This window comes from Strix uralensis, chromosome 2 (assembly GCF_047716275.1).
Source record: "Strix uralensis isolate ZFMK-TIS-50842 chromosome 2, bStrUra1, whole genome shotgun sequence".
NCBI lineage: Eukaryota > Metazoa > Chordata > Aves > Strigiformes > Strigidae > Strix > Strix uralensis.
This window is the reverse complement of record NC_133973.1, coordinates 39301964-39321188: the sequence shown is the minus strand read 5'-3', so window position 1 is coordinate 39321188 and position 19225 is coordinate 39301964. Positions and strand designations below refer to the sequence as shown.

The following is a 19225-nucleotide window of genomic DNA, read 5'->3' as shown; positions in this document are numbered from 1 at the left end:
ATTTTGTGAAGTATACCCCCCTGTGATCAAACAGATTTTGTAATAAAAACATTAAATTACATCTTACTTTTTGGTCAACAGTAGCCATACAGTTGTCCTGTTTCTGCTTCTCTTTGTTTTTCCTGTGAACTTCTTTATTTGTAGTACTTTCTTTCTCCACTGCAGATTCTGTGGCTGATGGCAAATACATGACTTCTAGTTCAAATTCAATCACATGGTATGCAGGAGCTACTGGCAAACTGATGCTTGTGATCTTTTCAGAAGACTGAATCCTTAATGATGATTCTGAGATCTTTTCTATAGTTGTGCAGAATGGGGAAAAAAGTAGTTTTAAAACCTGTTCATCCCTTCTCAATTTTCATTTTAATCTGTAAGTAATGAAACTAGTCTAAAAAGCAATAGTGTCATAGAAAAATACGTGGTGCCATAACTATTTCATAGCAAGACCTCCATGTCTGCAAAAACAGCAACAAAAAAACATGTTATGCAACTCCATGGTAACCTCTTCAAGTGAGCTATAATCTGCACATTTTAAATACCATTGCTATTCACAACTTCCAAATAGTAACGCTCTATCCTGCTTAAACTGCAGGAAGGTAACCACCACACTCCATGTAGTAGTCCCTTCCAATGTTCAAGAAAGAACTAAGAGGACAATTTAATAAACAAGCTTCAAACTAGCTAAAGAGCTACTTCAGTCCATCATATCACACCTGTTGAAGTGTCCTGCACCTCCTTAGTCTCATAATTTCACTTCAAGCAAACTTACAACTTACTGAACACACATCCATCAGTATTCTTGGTCACCATTCATGATCTATCTTTAAAATACTACACATGGGGTGCCTCTGTATAGTCTATTTTAATCTTAATTTCATGAAGTCTGTTAAGACTGTTCTTGCCATTTATGTAAAAGTTGGTTGTGTCTGAGCAACTGAGGAGCCTATACAGTACTTATGTTTGGAAAAAAAAGGAACTGGGATGTCACCTGTTTAAATGAAACACCAGCCAAATGAAATGCTCCGTTTACATACAGCACTGCATAAAAACCTACTAACAACTACTTCACAATAAAAATGGCCTAGTCAAAATAGTGCCTGCACAGTAATAAAAGAGCACCATGATTCACTTGGAAGTCATGACAGATGCTCACCTCGGCAGCAGTTTCACCATGACTACTGAATTTCATCAATGAAAGTAAAAGTGGTCCAGCTATATTTGATGAAAAGTTCATTCCACTACTTTGAGGGTGAAAGTTTAAGACGTTTCTGGTGCTGAAGTACTCAGGTGCAAGCCCCTAGAATTGTTCTTAGTAACAACTATTGAAAAAGACAGCACTAGTGTTCTTAATACCGTTAAGTTCAGGTTTACTTCAGGATTACTGAATTTCCAGCCATTTAAAGATTATTAATTTTTACTTCATTTCTTACCTCTGGTGTTGGAATAGATCACTGCCTTGCTCTCTGGATGGTACAGAATAGGCATGGCATCTGCATTACTGAGCTGCAAAGTATCCCCATTCTTCATGGTGTAGTGACCAGTAGTCACTGTGAATTTCACCTTCTGGGGAATGCCAGCCAAAAGGCTATCTGAAGGAGCAAGCAGACATTGTTAATGGATTCCAGTACTCATCAGTAGATAGTTACAATGCACTGCTAAGGCTTGTTAGCAATATTCCCAGACAATCTGTCACATGTGTTAGGGTAAAAGTGTGGGGTTTTGGTGTTATGCAACACATTAAACCTAGTTCAGATACATTGGTGTGGAGAAACTCATTGTTTCAACTCGAGTGACCAAAACCACTGTTACCTGGATGACTCAGACTAGCTGGCTCACATACTGTGCAGCTCTGGCAGCACAGAATTCAGTGAAATAGAATAATCCCAAAGAATTTACTAAGCTTTTTGTTAAATTCTCCAGACTGTAGACAGCTTTATATTTTTGCACCTACAATGCCAGTCATACCCACACGCTGTATTTACATAATCAAGATAACAAGAATGCCAGTATGCACACAGACTCTCAAATATCTGAATCACAACCACCACTTTCATAGGGGTAGCTAATTTGATTAATGCCCAATATGCCTGCCCTTCCTTCACCACACATTGCAAGCCCTGTAACTGGAATGAAGGCATAAAATGCATGTTAGCTCCTCAACTGCCTCAGTCAATAGCCTGAAAACAAAATCACTATTACCTTCCGTTTATAAATAAACTCTACACCAAGTAATGCTCAGCCATCCATGAAACCAATGGACGCATTCAGTATTAAATTTTAATAAGTTTATATTCTCACCTCTAGTAGAGAATCCCAGTTCTTACCTGTTTCTCATAAATACCAGAGACTGCAGCGTCACAGAACTAACCAATAAGGAGCTCAGTCAATTACAGATTTAAATATTCACTTCTAATCAGTGTGGCAGCCCAAATCATACCTGATATTTAAGTGACACTACATGTTTCACAGCCAAGCACTGGAATTAGATGTTGCCACCATTGACAAAGCATACTTGACGGATAATTTGAAGAGTTAGAATGTATTTTTGACTCAAAATTAACTAAGAGTAAGGCAAAAAAAAATCTGAGTAACATTCAAGCCAGAAAATGCTTTATCTAGGCCCACAACAGTACAACAGAAATCATTAAAACAACTTCAGCATAGCAACTGTACCTACCAGTCATCGGTTCCACTTTTAGCTGGGGCTCCTGAGAATATACATCATACTGCACAATTGGGTAAATATGAAGAAGGACAAACCGTACTTTTCCCACTGAAGTGCACAGTTGCCTGAGCGTGTATGTCCCAGGTTCTTTGGCCTTTGAAGAAAACATTTGAACGGATTTTTCAATTTAGGAAATACTTCTAGAACAAACCCTCTGCTAAAGAACAGCATGTTTTCAGCTTATTTTTATCAGATACTTTGCATTTGTAAATTAAAATGAGAGACTTTGTTTTCCGAGTCAGTGACAAGATTTTTACAAAAGAGGCACCATTTGCCCCATGGAAATAGAAGCTCTAGAGTGCTGGCTGATTCAGGAAAAAACATCGTAAGTAACATGTACCAATAATCAGAATAACTAATACAGTAGCTATGCTGTCAAATTGTTATTTTGGGGTGCTTTTTTTCTTGTTTGTTGGCTGGGTTTTTTCCCCCCCTCCAAGTGCCACATACTTTAAAATATAATTTTATTTATTAAGTATTGAAATGATATTTAGCAAGCAGTGAAGTGCGTATTTGGCTAACATTCATAAAATCCTACAACGTTTATATAAGGCACAGCTTTCAGCTCAAGCTATCGATTTCACATGCTCCCCACCCCACACTGAGTGAATGCTTACAAAGAAGTAATACATACATATTTAATTTCAAACTCTTCCCTTACTCTGAATAATGGGATTCTGGATGTTTTTTAATAACATCATGAAAAGCAAATCTGTAACATCTGCTAATATATTTATTCTTGATTCTATTTGCTCTTAGCTGCTAGTGCTGGGGAATGGGAAATGTTTTCTGTTTCCATGTGCCATTTTAACAAGTGTAATACATAAATATTGATGCTGGGTATAATTAAATCTAAAGAATAAGATTAGAAGTTATGGACAAAAGCTGTAACAACTGAACATTCAAACCTCACTTACAGTTATTTACAAAGCAAATCCTGACTGAAATTCAGTATTATACATTTTGAAATTAAAGTCACTAAATTTTATTCCTTGAATAGTTTATAAACAGAAAAGCATAAGTAAAGTATTTCATAATATATATATACTTTAAACCTCAACATCGGATGGGAATATCAGTCTGAAGAATTTAGAGAATGCTTTCTGGATCTCTTTTAAAGCTTGAAAAAAATACACTGGAAGATTGCTATCAGCATAAATAATGCTAATCATCAGCCTAAGATCTACGGAAAGAATCAAACTCCCTCTGCACCTTACAAGCACAGTCATTCCTCTTTCTGCAAAATTAGTGTAATTAAGCATTACTGTAAGAAAATTTAGAAAACAAGTTGTCATCAGTTTCTGTCCTCTGGCCAGCTATGTAATCGAGAAGAGACACAGTATACTGCTACAATCATAATGGATTTTTAGTAAATATTTTGTAAATACTGCAGCTCAAATCTAGAGAAGTTTTCACCATGTTATTAGTAATACACTATCAAATTTGTAACACAGTCAGATTTTTCATTTAAGGACACGTAAGTCATGCTTTGAACAACTGTATGAAGTTAAGTTTAAGATTCACATTGAACAGTCTTCCCATGCAAAGTTCTTTCAAGAAAGAAAGGTTGGGAAAATAGCAAAGTTATAAGTGTTAAGGCTCTCCATCCTCCAATAGCCACCAAAAGCATGCAGAAAAAGACAAATTTAATGCAGAGCGATATCTAGCTTTTCACCCGTATCTCTTCTTCCATGGTTTCAGATTGCTTCCTGATCCCACTAAGCCAAAATGCCTGCTCAGAACAGTCTCTAACAGTTTTATTCTAGTAAGGCTCCTTCACCTGAAATCCAGTTCTACATACATGCTGATATATTTTTACAGAAAACTACATTTGCAGCCACCAAGACCTCTGACATCTCCAAATCCCATAAACTTGTCCCAATCCTTTGAAAGAATGAGAATCCTAAAAAATTAGGTTAGTAGGTAGTTCAAGTGACATTATTGCCACTTCACACTGTATCATCAGGGACCTGAACTCAACTTGAGATACCTGCCATCCACACAGGTTGCACAATGTGTGTGTGCACATGTACCAAGCACATCACACTAGTGCTTCCTGCCCCAGCGCTGGAGGAATGGAAAGGCAGAGTATGTAAGCCTATAGAAAGCTTCACTCTAAACAAAGTTTTATGACAAGATAGAAACTAACAATTGAAAAAAAAAACCAAAACAAAAACAAAAAAAAAACCCCCAAAAAACAGAGAAAGTTAAAATCTCAGGTGTGGAGCACTTAAAATGTCCTAAGAATGCTAAAGAAACCTCCTGGCCAGCTCTGTCTAGCTATCAATTTTTAGTCATCAAAAGCAGATATGTAGATTCTTATTTGAAAATTAGTTTAAAGAAAGGGACCAAAAAGGGACCAAAGCTAACTTAAACCAATTAAAAAATGGCAAAGGTAGCAGGCATATATACACCATACATGACTGCAAAACTTTCTCTCTTCATAGCATCCATACCCTCTCCAATATACATGCTGGATAATGCTCAGAAAATGAAGCAGCTATGAAACACTTGTTGCATTCCTCATTGTGCTGCCCCATCTCTTGTTAATCATTCAGATGCTGCACTGAATTTCTTAGCCTTATCTCACTCAAATTTTCCCTACTCTGATGTTCATTACTGTAGCACTGAAGTCTACTAAATACTTCGCTATGAAGGGTTATAGAGGTGGAGAGGGGGATAGAAAGTATTTAAAGAAACCCAAAGGACAAAACAACATGATAATTGAGGCCAGAAGCTCCTACTCCTGGAACACCAAACAGATGGTGGAGTCTCGCTTTTGAAAATGCTTGGCATTTCACTTCCTAAAACTAAGTCAGCAGGTAAATCCCTTTCCCCATTTCATTAAAACAAGCAAACAAACCACAGATCAGCAGAGTACAAGGCCACAGAATTGAGCGGCAGTTTAAAAAAAACAAAAACCCACAAAACAAAAAAAAAACCCCCCCACCACAAGGCCACCCAACAGGACTGTTGATTTCCAGTTACTATGCATCCAGTAGTAATGCAAGGTGACCAGAAGCAATAAGCATCACTGTCCTCAAATATTTCAGCAATTACTGGGAGTACTTAGCTTGCTTGGGGAAGAGTGGGAGGAAGAAATGGATTACTCTAAGTATTAAGCTGACTTAGAGTGCATGTGTAAGTCAGGAATTGAGGGAGTTTCATATATACACTATATGGCTGAAGCAGGACTGTAATCCATTTTCTGAGGGTGGTATTTGGATGGTGACACTCCATTTTCACAGGTGTTTGCTCACGCAAATTTAGTCTTCCTGTAGCAGAGAATCCTTATGTTCTTGTCTTTTCATACCTTATGTGATTAAGATGAATAATGGGGGCAATTTTTATTCTGACATCTTCTAAATTGGAATATTTTAAGCTGAGCTTAACTTTGTCATACTTCTTGCAGGTAGCTTTATTACATCCACCAAGTGAAAAAAATATTCTACCACCCTCCACAGTGAAGAACAGGCTATCAACCAAATTTAACCACACAGTCACTTACTAAAGACTAGAAAATGCATTACCATCCAAATTTTTAAACATTATTCTCAATGAGCTCAACAGCAACGGCAGACTTCATGAGTAGTACATTATCTTGCATATGAATTTATCAGTTTAATTTTTAGCAGCAATAACCAAGAAGTTTAAAGTAAGTGTTGGAATGACTGCAAACAGGAGAATCACCTGTACATTTTGGCACAAACACAATGGCCTTCTTTCAAGAGAAATTAAGGTCTAGAACAACAAAAAAGAAAGCCACAATGAGAATGGCATCACCCAAGCTGTAACAGGAAGCAATACAGGTACCACTTGCCAGCACTACGCTCTTCCTCAGCTAGTGCTTTTAGCTCTTCTTTCACGAGTGCTACATTCACTCAAATACAAAAACATACCTGAGTATTGAATGTTATTTTATTGACCCCTGGTTCCAGTATTAAGTTGTTGCATTTCAACACATGAGCCCCATCTTCTAGAGTCACCCCTGAGGGCATATCCAGCGAACTGCTGCTCTCTTGCCTTCGGAGTAGCATGTGCACATTTTTGCAGATAATTCCTGCAGTGTTCAAAGAGTTATCCGAGGGACTCCGTTCGTACATTTCATATAGCTCCAGTGCTGGCAAGTTGTTTCTTGACAAAGGAAAGCCTGCAACTTCATTTAGAAAGCTGATAACACCATTGGAAGTTTTGTGCTTTGTGAGCCACTCAGCTGTTTTTCTGTAACTATTTTTTTCAATGCTGAAGTGAACATGGATGGCAATCTGATCCACCTGGACAGGGATGGGCATTTGGCTCAGCAAAGTCAACTCAATAGACAACTTTCCACCCACATGGACAACAGCATTTGGAGGGTCAAAATGCAGAGTTTTCAACTGCGCAAAGGAGTGCATAGGCAATATAACCTTTTGACCTGGAGAGATAAAAACAGGGATTTTATTCTTCTCCAGTGCTGCTGGAGATCAGCAAATCTTTTCTCCTACAAATTTAACCCCTAGAATTAAACAGATCAACAACTTCTCACAATTAATCCTTTCACAACAAATAAATACTTTAATATTTTAGTTTTATCTTGCATAGCAATGAGACTTAGGAATGCTGAGATTTGTTTTCTAACAGTTTTACGTACTACAAGTTTAGTACTCAGGCTATTAAAGACAACTAAACTAGGAGATAGTGTCTAAGGAGAAGTTTAGCATTTCACCACTGCATAAAGCGTTCTAGACAAACACAGTAGTATAAAGTGACAAACTTCCCAGAGCGCATAAATTAAGAGTAAGTACAAGTTTAAGAAATTAATGATTGGACTGGTGCCTTGAGCCATCAGCTTTACCACACAAGGGCTTTTCATTCTCTTTTCTAGATTCCAAAACCCAACACTGAGGCAATATCAAAACTTAATTAAGAAGCAAGTCTAAAATAAGATATTACTTATGGTACATCCATTCATCAAGAAAAGCTTTGGCATAAAAATGAACAGTCTTCAGATCTACAGGAATTATTCTGTATGAATTTGAATTATGATCAATATCAGAGAACAAGTATTACTGAAGCAGGAGGAAGAAGAGAAGTACGATGGTCAAAACAATAAGCTGCAAGTGGATGGGAACAGATCTGACATCAAAAGAAGTATCATCACAATGCTGTCATCTGTGTGCCAGCAATGCAGAGACAAAGATAAGTTAGGAATTGAAAAAACCCAACACAAGATCAGTTATGAGCTGTCAAAGCAGAGAAACAGATAAGTGAAGGAAAACAAAGACTTTCCAGTATTCAGGATGAAAATGTTAATTACCCTTTCATCTTTGACTATTCTTAATTATTGCATAAGTTTTATAAATGTCCTGGAGGTGACAAGAAAAGAACCATGTTGGTTCAGAAGTAATATACAAGGTAATGAAAACAATCAGAAAAAGCCTTCCACTCTACATTTAGGGAAAGATCAGATTAGAGCAGCTGAAGTTTTAAGTATTTAAGAACTAGACTTACCTTGGTTCTCTGCTTGCTGATTGGCAAAATCTAGTATTTCTTGGCAAAAGCTTTTGCGTTCATCTTCTGTTAAGTGATTATCACCAGCTAAAAGGCTGCTTGTTTGAAGATAACTAACAAAGTTAAGGAAACATGAAATAGAAACCTACAACATTCAGAAATCTGACTGAAAATGAGACAGTTCAAGTACTGCTTTTCTAATCTTTTAATACAAGATTTGCTTTTATCATCACCTCACTCATTACAAAAGAAACAATGGAAGATTTACTATCATCTGCGAATATTCTCTACTTTTTGCAGACCTACTAAAATATGATCCATTGTTAACCTGTTCAAACTTCCCCCACCCAAAGAGATCAGTGAGCATAGAAAATTCTTTGATTTCTTTATTCTTTATTAGTTAAAGACCAGTGTGTTGCGTTATGCTGCCCAACATTTAGAACTAAACTTGAGTATTTGATTATATTCCAGTTCACTTGGCTGAGAATCTGCCAGCTGTTAGAGCATCACTTATCATAACTAAGTCACAAGACATTCTTTATACTTCTGAGTGCTGGGGATACAAATGCTCATTTAAATATTTAGCTAAGACTGCAATATTATTGGCTTAGTTTCTTTAAGAGCATTTTCACTGAAGCAGAAAAATTGAAGTGTTTAAAAGCAGCATAAGAATTTTCAAAGGAGGTAGACATTTACACTAAGTCTAGTTCTAAAACAAACAAACAAAACCCAAAAAAGAACAAAACCCAAAACACACTACATATTTGAATTTAGCTCAGCTTTCCTAATTCCTGAGAAAGTTATGGAACGAATCCTTCTCGGAGCTATCACAAGTCAAATAAAGCATGTGATTGGGAAAAGCCAGCACAGATTCACCAAGAGCAAATCATGCTTGACAAACCTGATTGCCTTCTATGACACAGTAACCTGCTCGGCTGATGTGGGGTGAGCAGTGGGCACTGTTGTACCGGGTCTGGCTGAGCCAGAATTGGTTTTCCCCTGTAGCAGCCCTCGTGGTGCTGTGTTTTATGTTGGGAGCTGGCAGGGTGTTGATAGCACACTGGTGTTGTGGCTACTGCTGAGTAGTGCTTACACAGCACCAAGGCTCTTTCTGACATTTCCCCCCCACAGTGGGACAGGGTGGGCAAGATCTTGGGAGGGGACACAACCAGGACAGCTGACCCGAACTGACCAAAGGGATATTCCATACCATATGACGTCTGCTCAGTATAAAGCTGGGAGAAAGGAGGAAGGGGGTGGGGTCACCCTTGGTCCTCCGAGGCAACCACTACGCGTATTGGAGCCCTGCTTCCTGAGAAGGCCCGACATTGCCTGTTAATGGGAAGTAGAGAAAAAAATCTGTTTTTTTTTGCTTTCGCGCGTGGACCTTTGCTTCGCTTTGCTTATATTAAAACTGCTGTTGTTTTACCCACAAGGGTTGTTTTGTTTTCCTGTCTTATTTTCTTTCCCTTCTTTGCCCTATTGAGAAAAAAAGGGGAAAGGGGGGGAAGTGATAGAGCGACTTGGTGGGTACCTGGCATTTAGCCAAGGTCAAACCCCCACAACTGTCTACCTGGATTTCTCCAAGGCTTTTGATATGGCTCCCCACAGTCTCCTCCTAGAGAAACTGATGCGTTACGGTCTAGACAAGTGGTCTGTGTGGTGGGTGGGGAACTGGCTGACAGGCTGCAGCCACAGGCTCCTTTTCAAATGGACAACCTGTCACAAGTGGGGTCCCACCAGGGATCGATATCAGGCCCAACGCTGTTTAATATCTTCATAAGTCATCTGGATAATGGGATCAAGTGTTCCCTGATGAAGTTTGCTGACAATACCAAACTGAGTGGGGAAGTGGACACCTTGGAAGGGAGAGACACCCTGCAGGAAGACCTGGATAGGCTGGAAGAGTGGGCTAACAAGAACTTTATGAATTTCAGCAAGGACAAGTGTAAGGTCTTGCACCTGGGAAAACATAATCCAGTAGTGCAGCACAGGCTGGGATCTACCTGACTGGGGAGCAGCTCTGTGGAAAGGGCCCTGGGGGTCCTGGTGGACAACAAGCTCAATAGGAGTGAACAGTGAGCTGCTGTGGCAAAGAAAGCCCAGGGGATGCTGGGTTGTATCAACAAGGGCATCACCAGCAGAGATAAGGAAGTCATTATCCCACTCTACTCAGCGCTTGTCAGGCCACACCTGGAATACCGTGTTCAGTTTTGGTCTCCACTATGCAAAAAAGATGTGGACAGGTACAAGTTACTCCTGGGGAGATTCTGACTGGACACGAGAGGAAAATTTTCCACAATGAGAACAACAAGCCGTTGGAATAATCTCCCCAGGGAAGTGGTGGATTCCCCAACACTGGACACTTTTAAGATTCAGCTGGACAGGGTGCTGGACCATCTTGTCGAGACTGTGCTTTTGCCAAGAAATTTTGGACCAGATGATCCTTGAGGTCCCTTCAAACCTGGTATTCTACGATTTTCAGCTACAATAAGATTCATAGTACTGTCACTTAGGCAAATTAAAAAACAATCCAAAAAAACCCCAACAGCTTGGAAAAAAGCTAGAAAGACCATTCAAGAAAAGCTGTCTTTCCTTGCAATTTCCACAAGAACTGTCCTGCAGAAAGTACTCTGTTCAGCTAACCACCCCAGTTTGGAACACCTAGAGGAATTCCATTTACAACTATGGCACCAATGAAAGCAGCACCCTTCCCCCAAAACACCAAAAAAATAATGAAAATCTGCCATTTTGCTATAGTTCATAATATCCTGCATGCAGCACAACAGTTCAGATTAGAACCAAGTTACTTAATTTAGCTACCAAATTTAGGCAACAACATATAAGCCTAAAATGAAAAGCAGAATTCAAATTGTGCTGTTTCTAATGCCAAAAAGAATACAACAAAACACCTAAGGCCAGTCAGTAGACTCTTCCCTACACACACACCCCTCCTATCCTGAAAGTAGGAACAGTACAGCACAGACAGATTTAATATTTAAACAAGTACAGTTGTAGCGGATAAAGTTGGTGTGTGAAAATAACGCAGAGAGTATCAAAGTGAAGAATTTGAAGCCTGTCAAACATTAGGATTGGGCCAAATCATTCTCTCAAAGTATTACTTAGCATTTCTGTGGCATTTACAGAAAAGATTTCTTTCACACACTGAAGGCTGAGCTTTTACACAACTTAAAAGCAAACAACTCCCACTCCCCTTCTGAAGCAGAGATCAAAGCCAGAAATAAAAAATAAATAATAGCAAAAAATATTAAAAGACCACACACCACACCAAAGCCACAAGATTTTCATCTTCCATGCCTCTGTTTTAACTTTTGGAAAAAGTCACCATTACAAATACCAGAAGAGCCCTTGCCAGGTCAGATACAGGAAAAAGGTGGTAGCAGTTATAGAAAGCAAGCCCAGGAATTAAGCTCCTTAATAGAGGAAGACATTATAATGCCATATTTACCAATGAAAAAACAGCACCACATAAAAACTTCCATAATGACAGAATCATAAAAAAACTCTATGGTATCTGCTGAACTAATGACAAACTTCGCACTATCCATGTTGCGCCACTCTCTAGAGCCTAGACATACTTAAAATGGAGAGCACAACTATATGCAAAAGGTTTCAAGTGAGCCAGATGTTAAAAAAATAAAAATGAAAAAATAAATAACCCAACCCTCCCCCAAATGAACAGCAACAATGGAAACAAGAAACAACTCAGCCGTCTGATGTTTGGCAGTCTCTACTGTTAAATAAAACTTAGGGATATGTCAGAAAACAATCAGAAGTATCATTTTCTCTGGTCTTGATTTTTCTGGCTCTGCCTTTTAGAGGATACTTTTCTATTTGCCCAAGGTGTTTCTGACATTCAGCTAACTGTTTTCTCGTATGTGTAACAAGCAGTGCCCAGCCCTCAGCAAGGTAAGTTTTCAGTGCTCCTTGAAGATAGACTTCTGCCTTCTGTGGACCTTTCTTCCTCCTTTAAAAATAAAGAAATGAGTAGAGAGTGATATAAGAACCTTTGCAGCCAGGAAAACTCTCTACATATTTTCAAAAAGTGGTGATGGGAGAGGAACATTGCATATGAATGCAGACCACGATGCAGTGAATCATTATGCTCTTTATTTTGCTGGTAACAGATCAACGTATTGGCCTACCTTGATGCAGTTCACTTAAGCATGCAGAACTGTAATTAGTGTAAATATACTATGTCAATGAAAGGCTTCATATACAGATCTATCCCAAGTCAGAGCAAGTGAGGTGAAGCTACCTCCCACAAATGTGACAAGAACCATCACAAGCTTCTGACAGTTAACCTAAAAATGCTTACTCAACAATTTTAAAGCAGGAAAATGCTTCAATGAAAGTATCACGATTATCAGGCTTAAATACAGCCTGAAACTTAGGGTATGTTTATGTTTTAAAAAGTCCTTTTTAAATACAGTGTGTTTTCATCAAGGATTATATTCAAACATTTCAAAGCTAATGCATTTAAGACATTTTAAACATTCATTTACATATAAAACTCTGCCAAGTCCTTTCCCACAAGCTTAGCTGAGCGAATTCTTCCAATATTTGTGTACATTTCAATGGTGGCATGGGACAGATCCTGTTTAAAAGAAAAGAAACTATTATAAGCTTATATATCTTTTTAGTAGCTAAATGGTATTTCACACAAACTCATAGCCAGTAACTAAGTTACTACCATAAAATTACCAGAATGAGTCACTTCCTAGATTTCCCCTTGCCCCCAGCACACAATATAGAGGAGTTTGTAACAGGTCATCTTCACTTTCTACAACTGATTGTTATCCCATATCTGTGTTATAAATGGCAGAAGAAAAAAGCCTATTAAAAATTAGATAAGGCAACTCAAAACCACCAAAATAATAGATGAGATACAGTTTCAAGCACTTCTTTATACTTGAATCCTTCTGTCTTTTTTTTGAAAGCACCTGTTTCTCAGTGACTACATGCCATTAGATTATCATTGCAGGATTGCATAGTGTATAATTTCAGGATACACCAAAGCATAACATATCTAGAACAATATTAGAGCTTGCCTCAAACACTCACAACTAATACTTCAAAACAAATCAACTACATACAGAACATGCTACATGATTCTTTCACTAAAGCTGCACATAATACCATCAAGTATATGAAAGTCTGCTCTATGTAAACATAAAATTAAACACAAAATGCTAAGTTACAATTGGGATAAGTATTTTCGCAAGAGTGCCTTAAAGGAATTTTGCTTGAAGTTATGCAATCCCGCGTTGAAGTTTCTCAGCCATCTTTAAGCTTAATTTCCAATGCAGCCACACTGTCTACATATCACCTTCCTCACCTTACCCTCAACTTGTAGTAACAGTGACAAAATCTTTCTCACAAAATTAGCAGGTACAACACACACTATATACCACCACCAAACTTTTTTCTAAAGTATATAATAATCTCTGGCCAGATACATAAAAACATTTCACATCATATTTACATACCCACAGCCTCTTCTGGCTGTCACCTTCCACAGAAGTTCACTCTCCTTCACTCAGCATATTAAGAACAACTCTGTCCTTCAAAACAAATTCCTTAAGAGCTTTCAACTGCCTAAATATTTTGCAGAGTATCTGTCAGAAATTATCTATTCCTATGGGGTAGGAAAATAACCTAAAATGAGCTCCCAAAGCCTTTCTTAGGCCATTTTTAATGTTTCTTATGGAGAGCCTAGAAAAATCACTTCTTTATTTAAGAACTCACAACAATATCCTACAATCAACTAAGTGATCACTCCTTAACAGATCAGTATAACCAGAGAGGTCTTAGACATCAGCTACACATACAAATGAAAAGCTACATTCCCCCCAAATTAAGGTACAAGCCAACATGCTTGTAGAAGATTTGACAGTCTTACAAAAGATTCTAAAGTTGTTGCATGAGACTAGCCATTGAATGAGAACAAAGCCTTTTCTGGTAATAAAAGCTCATCACTTCTTGCTTTCAACATGTCTGAAAAGCTGCATTTTACTTTCCAGACTCATTAAAATTTGAAATGCAAATAAATTATGTTAGCTATGTCTGGAAATTTTAACTAACTCTATGTACGTCTCCACTGAATACATGGATAAAATATGGGTATATATAAATTGCATATATTTATGTGACAACTACATAGAAAACAATCTTTTAGAGTGTATCTGATATCTGAATTTCTGTTGCATAAAAGTGCAGTCAAATACAAACAGGAATGACAATTCTTTCATTGGCAAACTCTGCAGATCCCACTTAGTTTCTTAAATTTAGGAAGATACTGCTGAATTTCGCAGAGATCTTCCGGTGCAGGTTGGAACTGAATATGTAAGAGCAGCTAGCAATTCTGAAGATTTTAGTTTTGGTCCAGCTTACAAAAAAATGAAGTATAAAAATGAAACCTGGTATCTTCAGATGAAATCTTTTGAGACTTTTTCTTTCAATACAACTTTGTAAAATAAGTACCACCTAGTTTTCAGATTTAAAAAAAAAAAAAAAATACTCAGTTTTCCTCTAACTTTTCCCCAGAAAACTTTAAGAGCCGTACTGCAAATACAAGAAATTTCAGAGGAAAATTATTTAAGGAAAAAAAACCTGAAACAAACCAGACCCCAAAACTCAAACACACTCTTGTGACAGTCAGGGGGTTTTTAATCTTTTATTTAAAAAACCCAGAAGATCATTACAATGGCTCCTCAGTAAGGGAGCTGTCAGGAAATAAACATACATATTAAAGCATAATGAGAATTCTAATGTTTCAATCTATGCCAACTCCAACCCTATTATCCACAGATGTCTCACCATTTACATAAAAAAATTCAACAGTATAACTTAAACCATGCACCACCCATTGCAAAATGCAAGTCTAAACCATTCAAAAGGAAGCTGAATTCACACATCAATATTCTTCTGGGGAAGAGTCAATTAATGCTGAATTTGGGATAGCAGACTATGATAGACATGATACTGGCTTTTTTAATAATGAAATATACATAATTACAGACAATAACCTCCAACTCATAACTGTAAATATTAAAATTAATCCAAATATTTGAAACTTGGGGCCCATACAGGATTCCAGTTGTAAAGCAGATCAGTCTTGTTGTGTTCAGTGTGTAAGCAATAACCTTTGACACCAAAATACATATTTACATTCTCAATGTTATCTTCTCAGGTTTGAAAATTTTAGTCTATAATGTAAACACACAAAACTAATATAAATAACCAAAACTCATACTTACTAAGTAGTGTTTTTCAAAAGCTTCTACAGATGATAAGGCCTCTTTAAGTTTCTTATAAGGGCTCTGTGAGGCATTGGCTTTAGAAAAAAGCAGAACAAGAGGTGTCACAAATACACACCTATTTTAATAACACCCCCCCTTTTCCCTTCAGTAGAAAGTGGCAAGAAAACTTAAAACCAATTTTATGTGGGAAACGTCACTAACACTTAGAGACAGATCATGAGTTTCTTTCCCAGGCTCTAAAATAAGATCAAGAAAGGCTGTTTCACAACTCTCCGTGTGTGCATGCACATGTGAATGATGTTCAGGGTAGCAGTGTAAAGGCAAGCAGCAGTACAGTAACTGTACTAACTTCTCCTCGCAGTATTTCACAACACTTACTCAACCTAGAAACACACACAATTGTACTTAAATACCATATTGTGCCAAGAGTAATATTCTCACAACTCCTCACTGCTGGATTTATAAATCAGCGTGACAGAGTATACTGTAATATAAAGACATTTTACTACTTTAAACAATGTACTTCAAAGGAAAATGGTTAGCAAGACCAAGTTTTTTTCTGAAGTAGTGTGCTCACTTTAAGTCCTTGACAGTCCAAATGTGTGTCAATATTTCTAAAATAAAAAAGCCCCAATTTTAAAATCAATACAACAGGCACCATGGCACTGAATTAAGAATCATACATCACCATACCTGCAAGAACAAGTAAAGCATCAGCCTGTCAGCTAATGCTTCAAAGATATTAATTGTTCTAGCATATTTAACATCTGAAAGCTTCTTCCCTTCAGAAATATCTTTGCAAGTGTTAAAATCCACAAGGAGTGAATAAATTTGATTGTTCAGCCATTCAAATAATATCACTTCAACTCAGATAATATCACTTTGTAGCTCCAGTTGCAGGTTATCTATTTGCATCAAATCAAGGATGCTCCACTTCTTTTTCAAATAATTTTAATACTTGTCTGAAAGTATTAAAAACTTTATTCAAAACCAGTACTGCTCAAGACTATTTAACTAAATGCTGATAAATGGAGTATTAATGGAAACATTTATACTTGGAACAGTAAGGAGATGCATTAATAATTTAAAGTACTAGACACACACTAGAAGAACTCGTAAGCGATAACAGTTCTACCAATGTTTTTATATATGTAGGAATACTTGGAAATTATAATTACTGATGTATTTATACACTATGTATTTCAAACAATGTCAGTTATTAGAAAGAATGAGTGCATTCCCAGTAATACCTGTTTCAGGGCGTTCTGCTCCCAACCCTGCTAACAGATCAACAGTTCTGTTAAGATCTTCTGAATTGGGTCCTTTCTCTGACACAAGTCCACACAGGTAACCCAAAGATTTTAACTATAAGAGAAACTAGATGTTTGTTTTCAGTAGGCTACAAAATCAATATAAAAAACTCCTTTTATTCTATTACATCATTCCTACAATACATTTCCAATGCTGTCACATTATACTGCTTATAAGATCTGTATTAAAGTTGCTTCATGTGAAGAAAGTAGAGAACCTTTTAAAAGTAACTGTTATTCTCACAGTACAAATTGATTTTATTAAGAATTAAACTGCATATAGGTTACTGATGCAACATCAAAACACATGCATATACACACATGTCCTTACATGCATAACACCTAATCGGAATAAATCCTTCTATTTTTCCATGTGAACATGGACAAAGCCCGAGATATTTGGCAGTTATCGCTGAAGATCATTTCTAATAACTGTGTCTGTATTTTTGAAAACTATATAATCAAGAAATGCAGACAGTCTCCAGTACACTGATTAGACAAGCTTGTAAATTCACCTGCAGTGTTGTATTCAGGTGAAAACCTTTTTGAAAAAGAGATGATTAGCATAGCTAATGGTGTTAAAACAGTGCCACACAACTACCATAAACCCCCCCTTCTAGACAGCACTTGAGGCCCAGAAGTCAGCAGAGGATACTGTCTTAAAGAAGTTCAGTTCTGTTGCTCATTTGGCTAATTCATTTACAATAACTCAGTCAACTACCAAGGTAAGCCTGCAAAAGAAAAAAGGTCTCAGCTTGTCATATTACCGTACACCATATAAAATGGGGATGGCCATTAACTTTTCTTCCTTTTAAGTTCCACTTAATTTTGTCACTAGTTGCTAAATTTCTTCCATGCAGTCTTTTCTACCTTCCTGCTATTCATTATCCAGCAATTTTTCCCTTTACCTTCTGTGTTAGGAGAGCTATGAACAGGAAGAACATTTCCAACCCGGTACACACCTTCCATAGAAACATGTAAGGAGCGTGGAAGAATTTGATACACCCATCACAACTTTAAACAATTCTGTTTCCTTTATTTGATCTGCCACCCCTCTTTTTTTTTTTTTTTTTAAACAGTAACTCCTCAAGGTGAAATTGTCTTTCTCTGCTTTTGTAATAAGACAAGGACCTCAGTTAGAAGATTCCTAAGTCTACTGAAATATGAACAAACTATGATTAAAATAAATAGAAAATATTCTATAGGCTATGCAAACAAGACGATGAGCTTACGCTGGTCTTCAAAAACATCCACAAAGATCACAGCATGCTATTTCAGTAGGTTCTGGAGTTTGTAATCTTTCTAAACTGTTTTTCAACAGTGGAAGGCAGTAGCAACCTCAGACACCATCTCTTTCATAGAAACAGAGTAAGTGGAACTTGAAAAGACATTCATGTAATTAGGGAAAGGGCTTAACCAAACTGAAAAGGCCACTTCACAACTTTTATTTTATGGTAAGGGGTGGTAACTGAAAAATTGCAAATTATTACTTAATTGACTCTTTCACAAGCTGCCAAGGGTATCATCTTCACTGAAGTTAGGGGTCTATTACTACCATATTAACATTCTGAAGAAATAATAAACTATGCAAACAGACTGCTGTAATCTCTATGCATCCAAATCCGGGCAGTTTCTCCTGCTACAACTGAAATTCATACTCCCTCTCTTAGTTGACATGGACTGAGTTTGTTCTGGAGTTTAATTAGCCAGTCATTATCAAAATGGGGTGGGGGGGAACCACAGAGGTGAACACACTCCAGTTATTCCCAGACCTCATCTGACAGTGGAAAAAGGGGATTTAAACCTGGGTGTCTCATCTATACTAGATCCAAAACAATATACAGAACCCCATATTAAATTCCACCATAAAAAGTGCAAAACCTGTTCCACAGAAACAAATGGTCTACTACAAAATTGTAACACCACAACTGCAACACATCATTTGCTCACCTTCTCAGTGGCATAGCTCCATAAGCCAACTGTGTGGGAAACATTTGCATCTATTTGAGCCCTATCACAGCAGCCTTCTATTCTTTGTAAGACTTCCAAACAACTCAAAAATACCCAACAATCCAAAGCTCCAGGAGGAACAGAGACCTGAAGATCAACAGATAAAATTAACTGGGAAATAAACATTAGTCAGATGAGAAAATACTTCGGCAAAATACTTTTCTTGATATAACGTAGCAGAGCCTCTTGGAAGAGCTTACTCTAAGAATACACAAAAGACAAGCCAACTCTTGATACCTCTTGAATAAGTCATATAAATCAGTTCATGAAACAAGGACAGCTACGCAACTAAACAGTGATTATATTAACTAGATTTGATACATTGACCAAGATGAAAGAGAAGGAAAAGAGGACTAATAGGTACTAGTACTTAGAAAAATTCCCAAAATTTGGAAACCAAGCCTAAG

At 37.3% G+C, this 19225-nt stretch overlaps 1 protein-coding gene across 2 annotated transcripts in view; it reads right to left on the bottom strand.

The window, feature by feature from the left end:
* TRAPPC10 (trafficking protein particle complex subunit 10) overlaps nt 1-19225 on the bottom strand; it is a 45987-nt gene that overhangs the window by 7725 nt on the left and 19037 nt on the right. For both annotated transcript variants that reach the window (XM_074858455.1, XM_074858456.1), the window contains 10 exons: nt 18759-18905; nt 16749-16863; nt 15496-15572; nt 12742-12833; nt 12063-12203; nt 8216-8328; nt 6625-7139; nt 2678-2819; nt 1431-1589; nt 68-297 (listed from right to left, as the gene is read on the bottom strand). In XM_074858455.1, the coding sequence (XP_074714556.1) occupies nt 68-297; nt 1431-1589; nt 2678-2819; nt 6625-7139; nt 8216-8328; nt 12063-12203; nt 12742-12833; nt 15496-15572; nt 16749-16863; nt 18759-18905 (1731 nt within the window). The remainder of the gene's footprint in view (nt 1-67; nt 298-1430; nt 1590-2677; nt 2820-6624; nt 7140-8215; nt 8329-12062; nt 12204-12741; nt 12834-15495; nt 15573-16748; nt 16864-18758; nt 18906-19225) is intronic.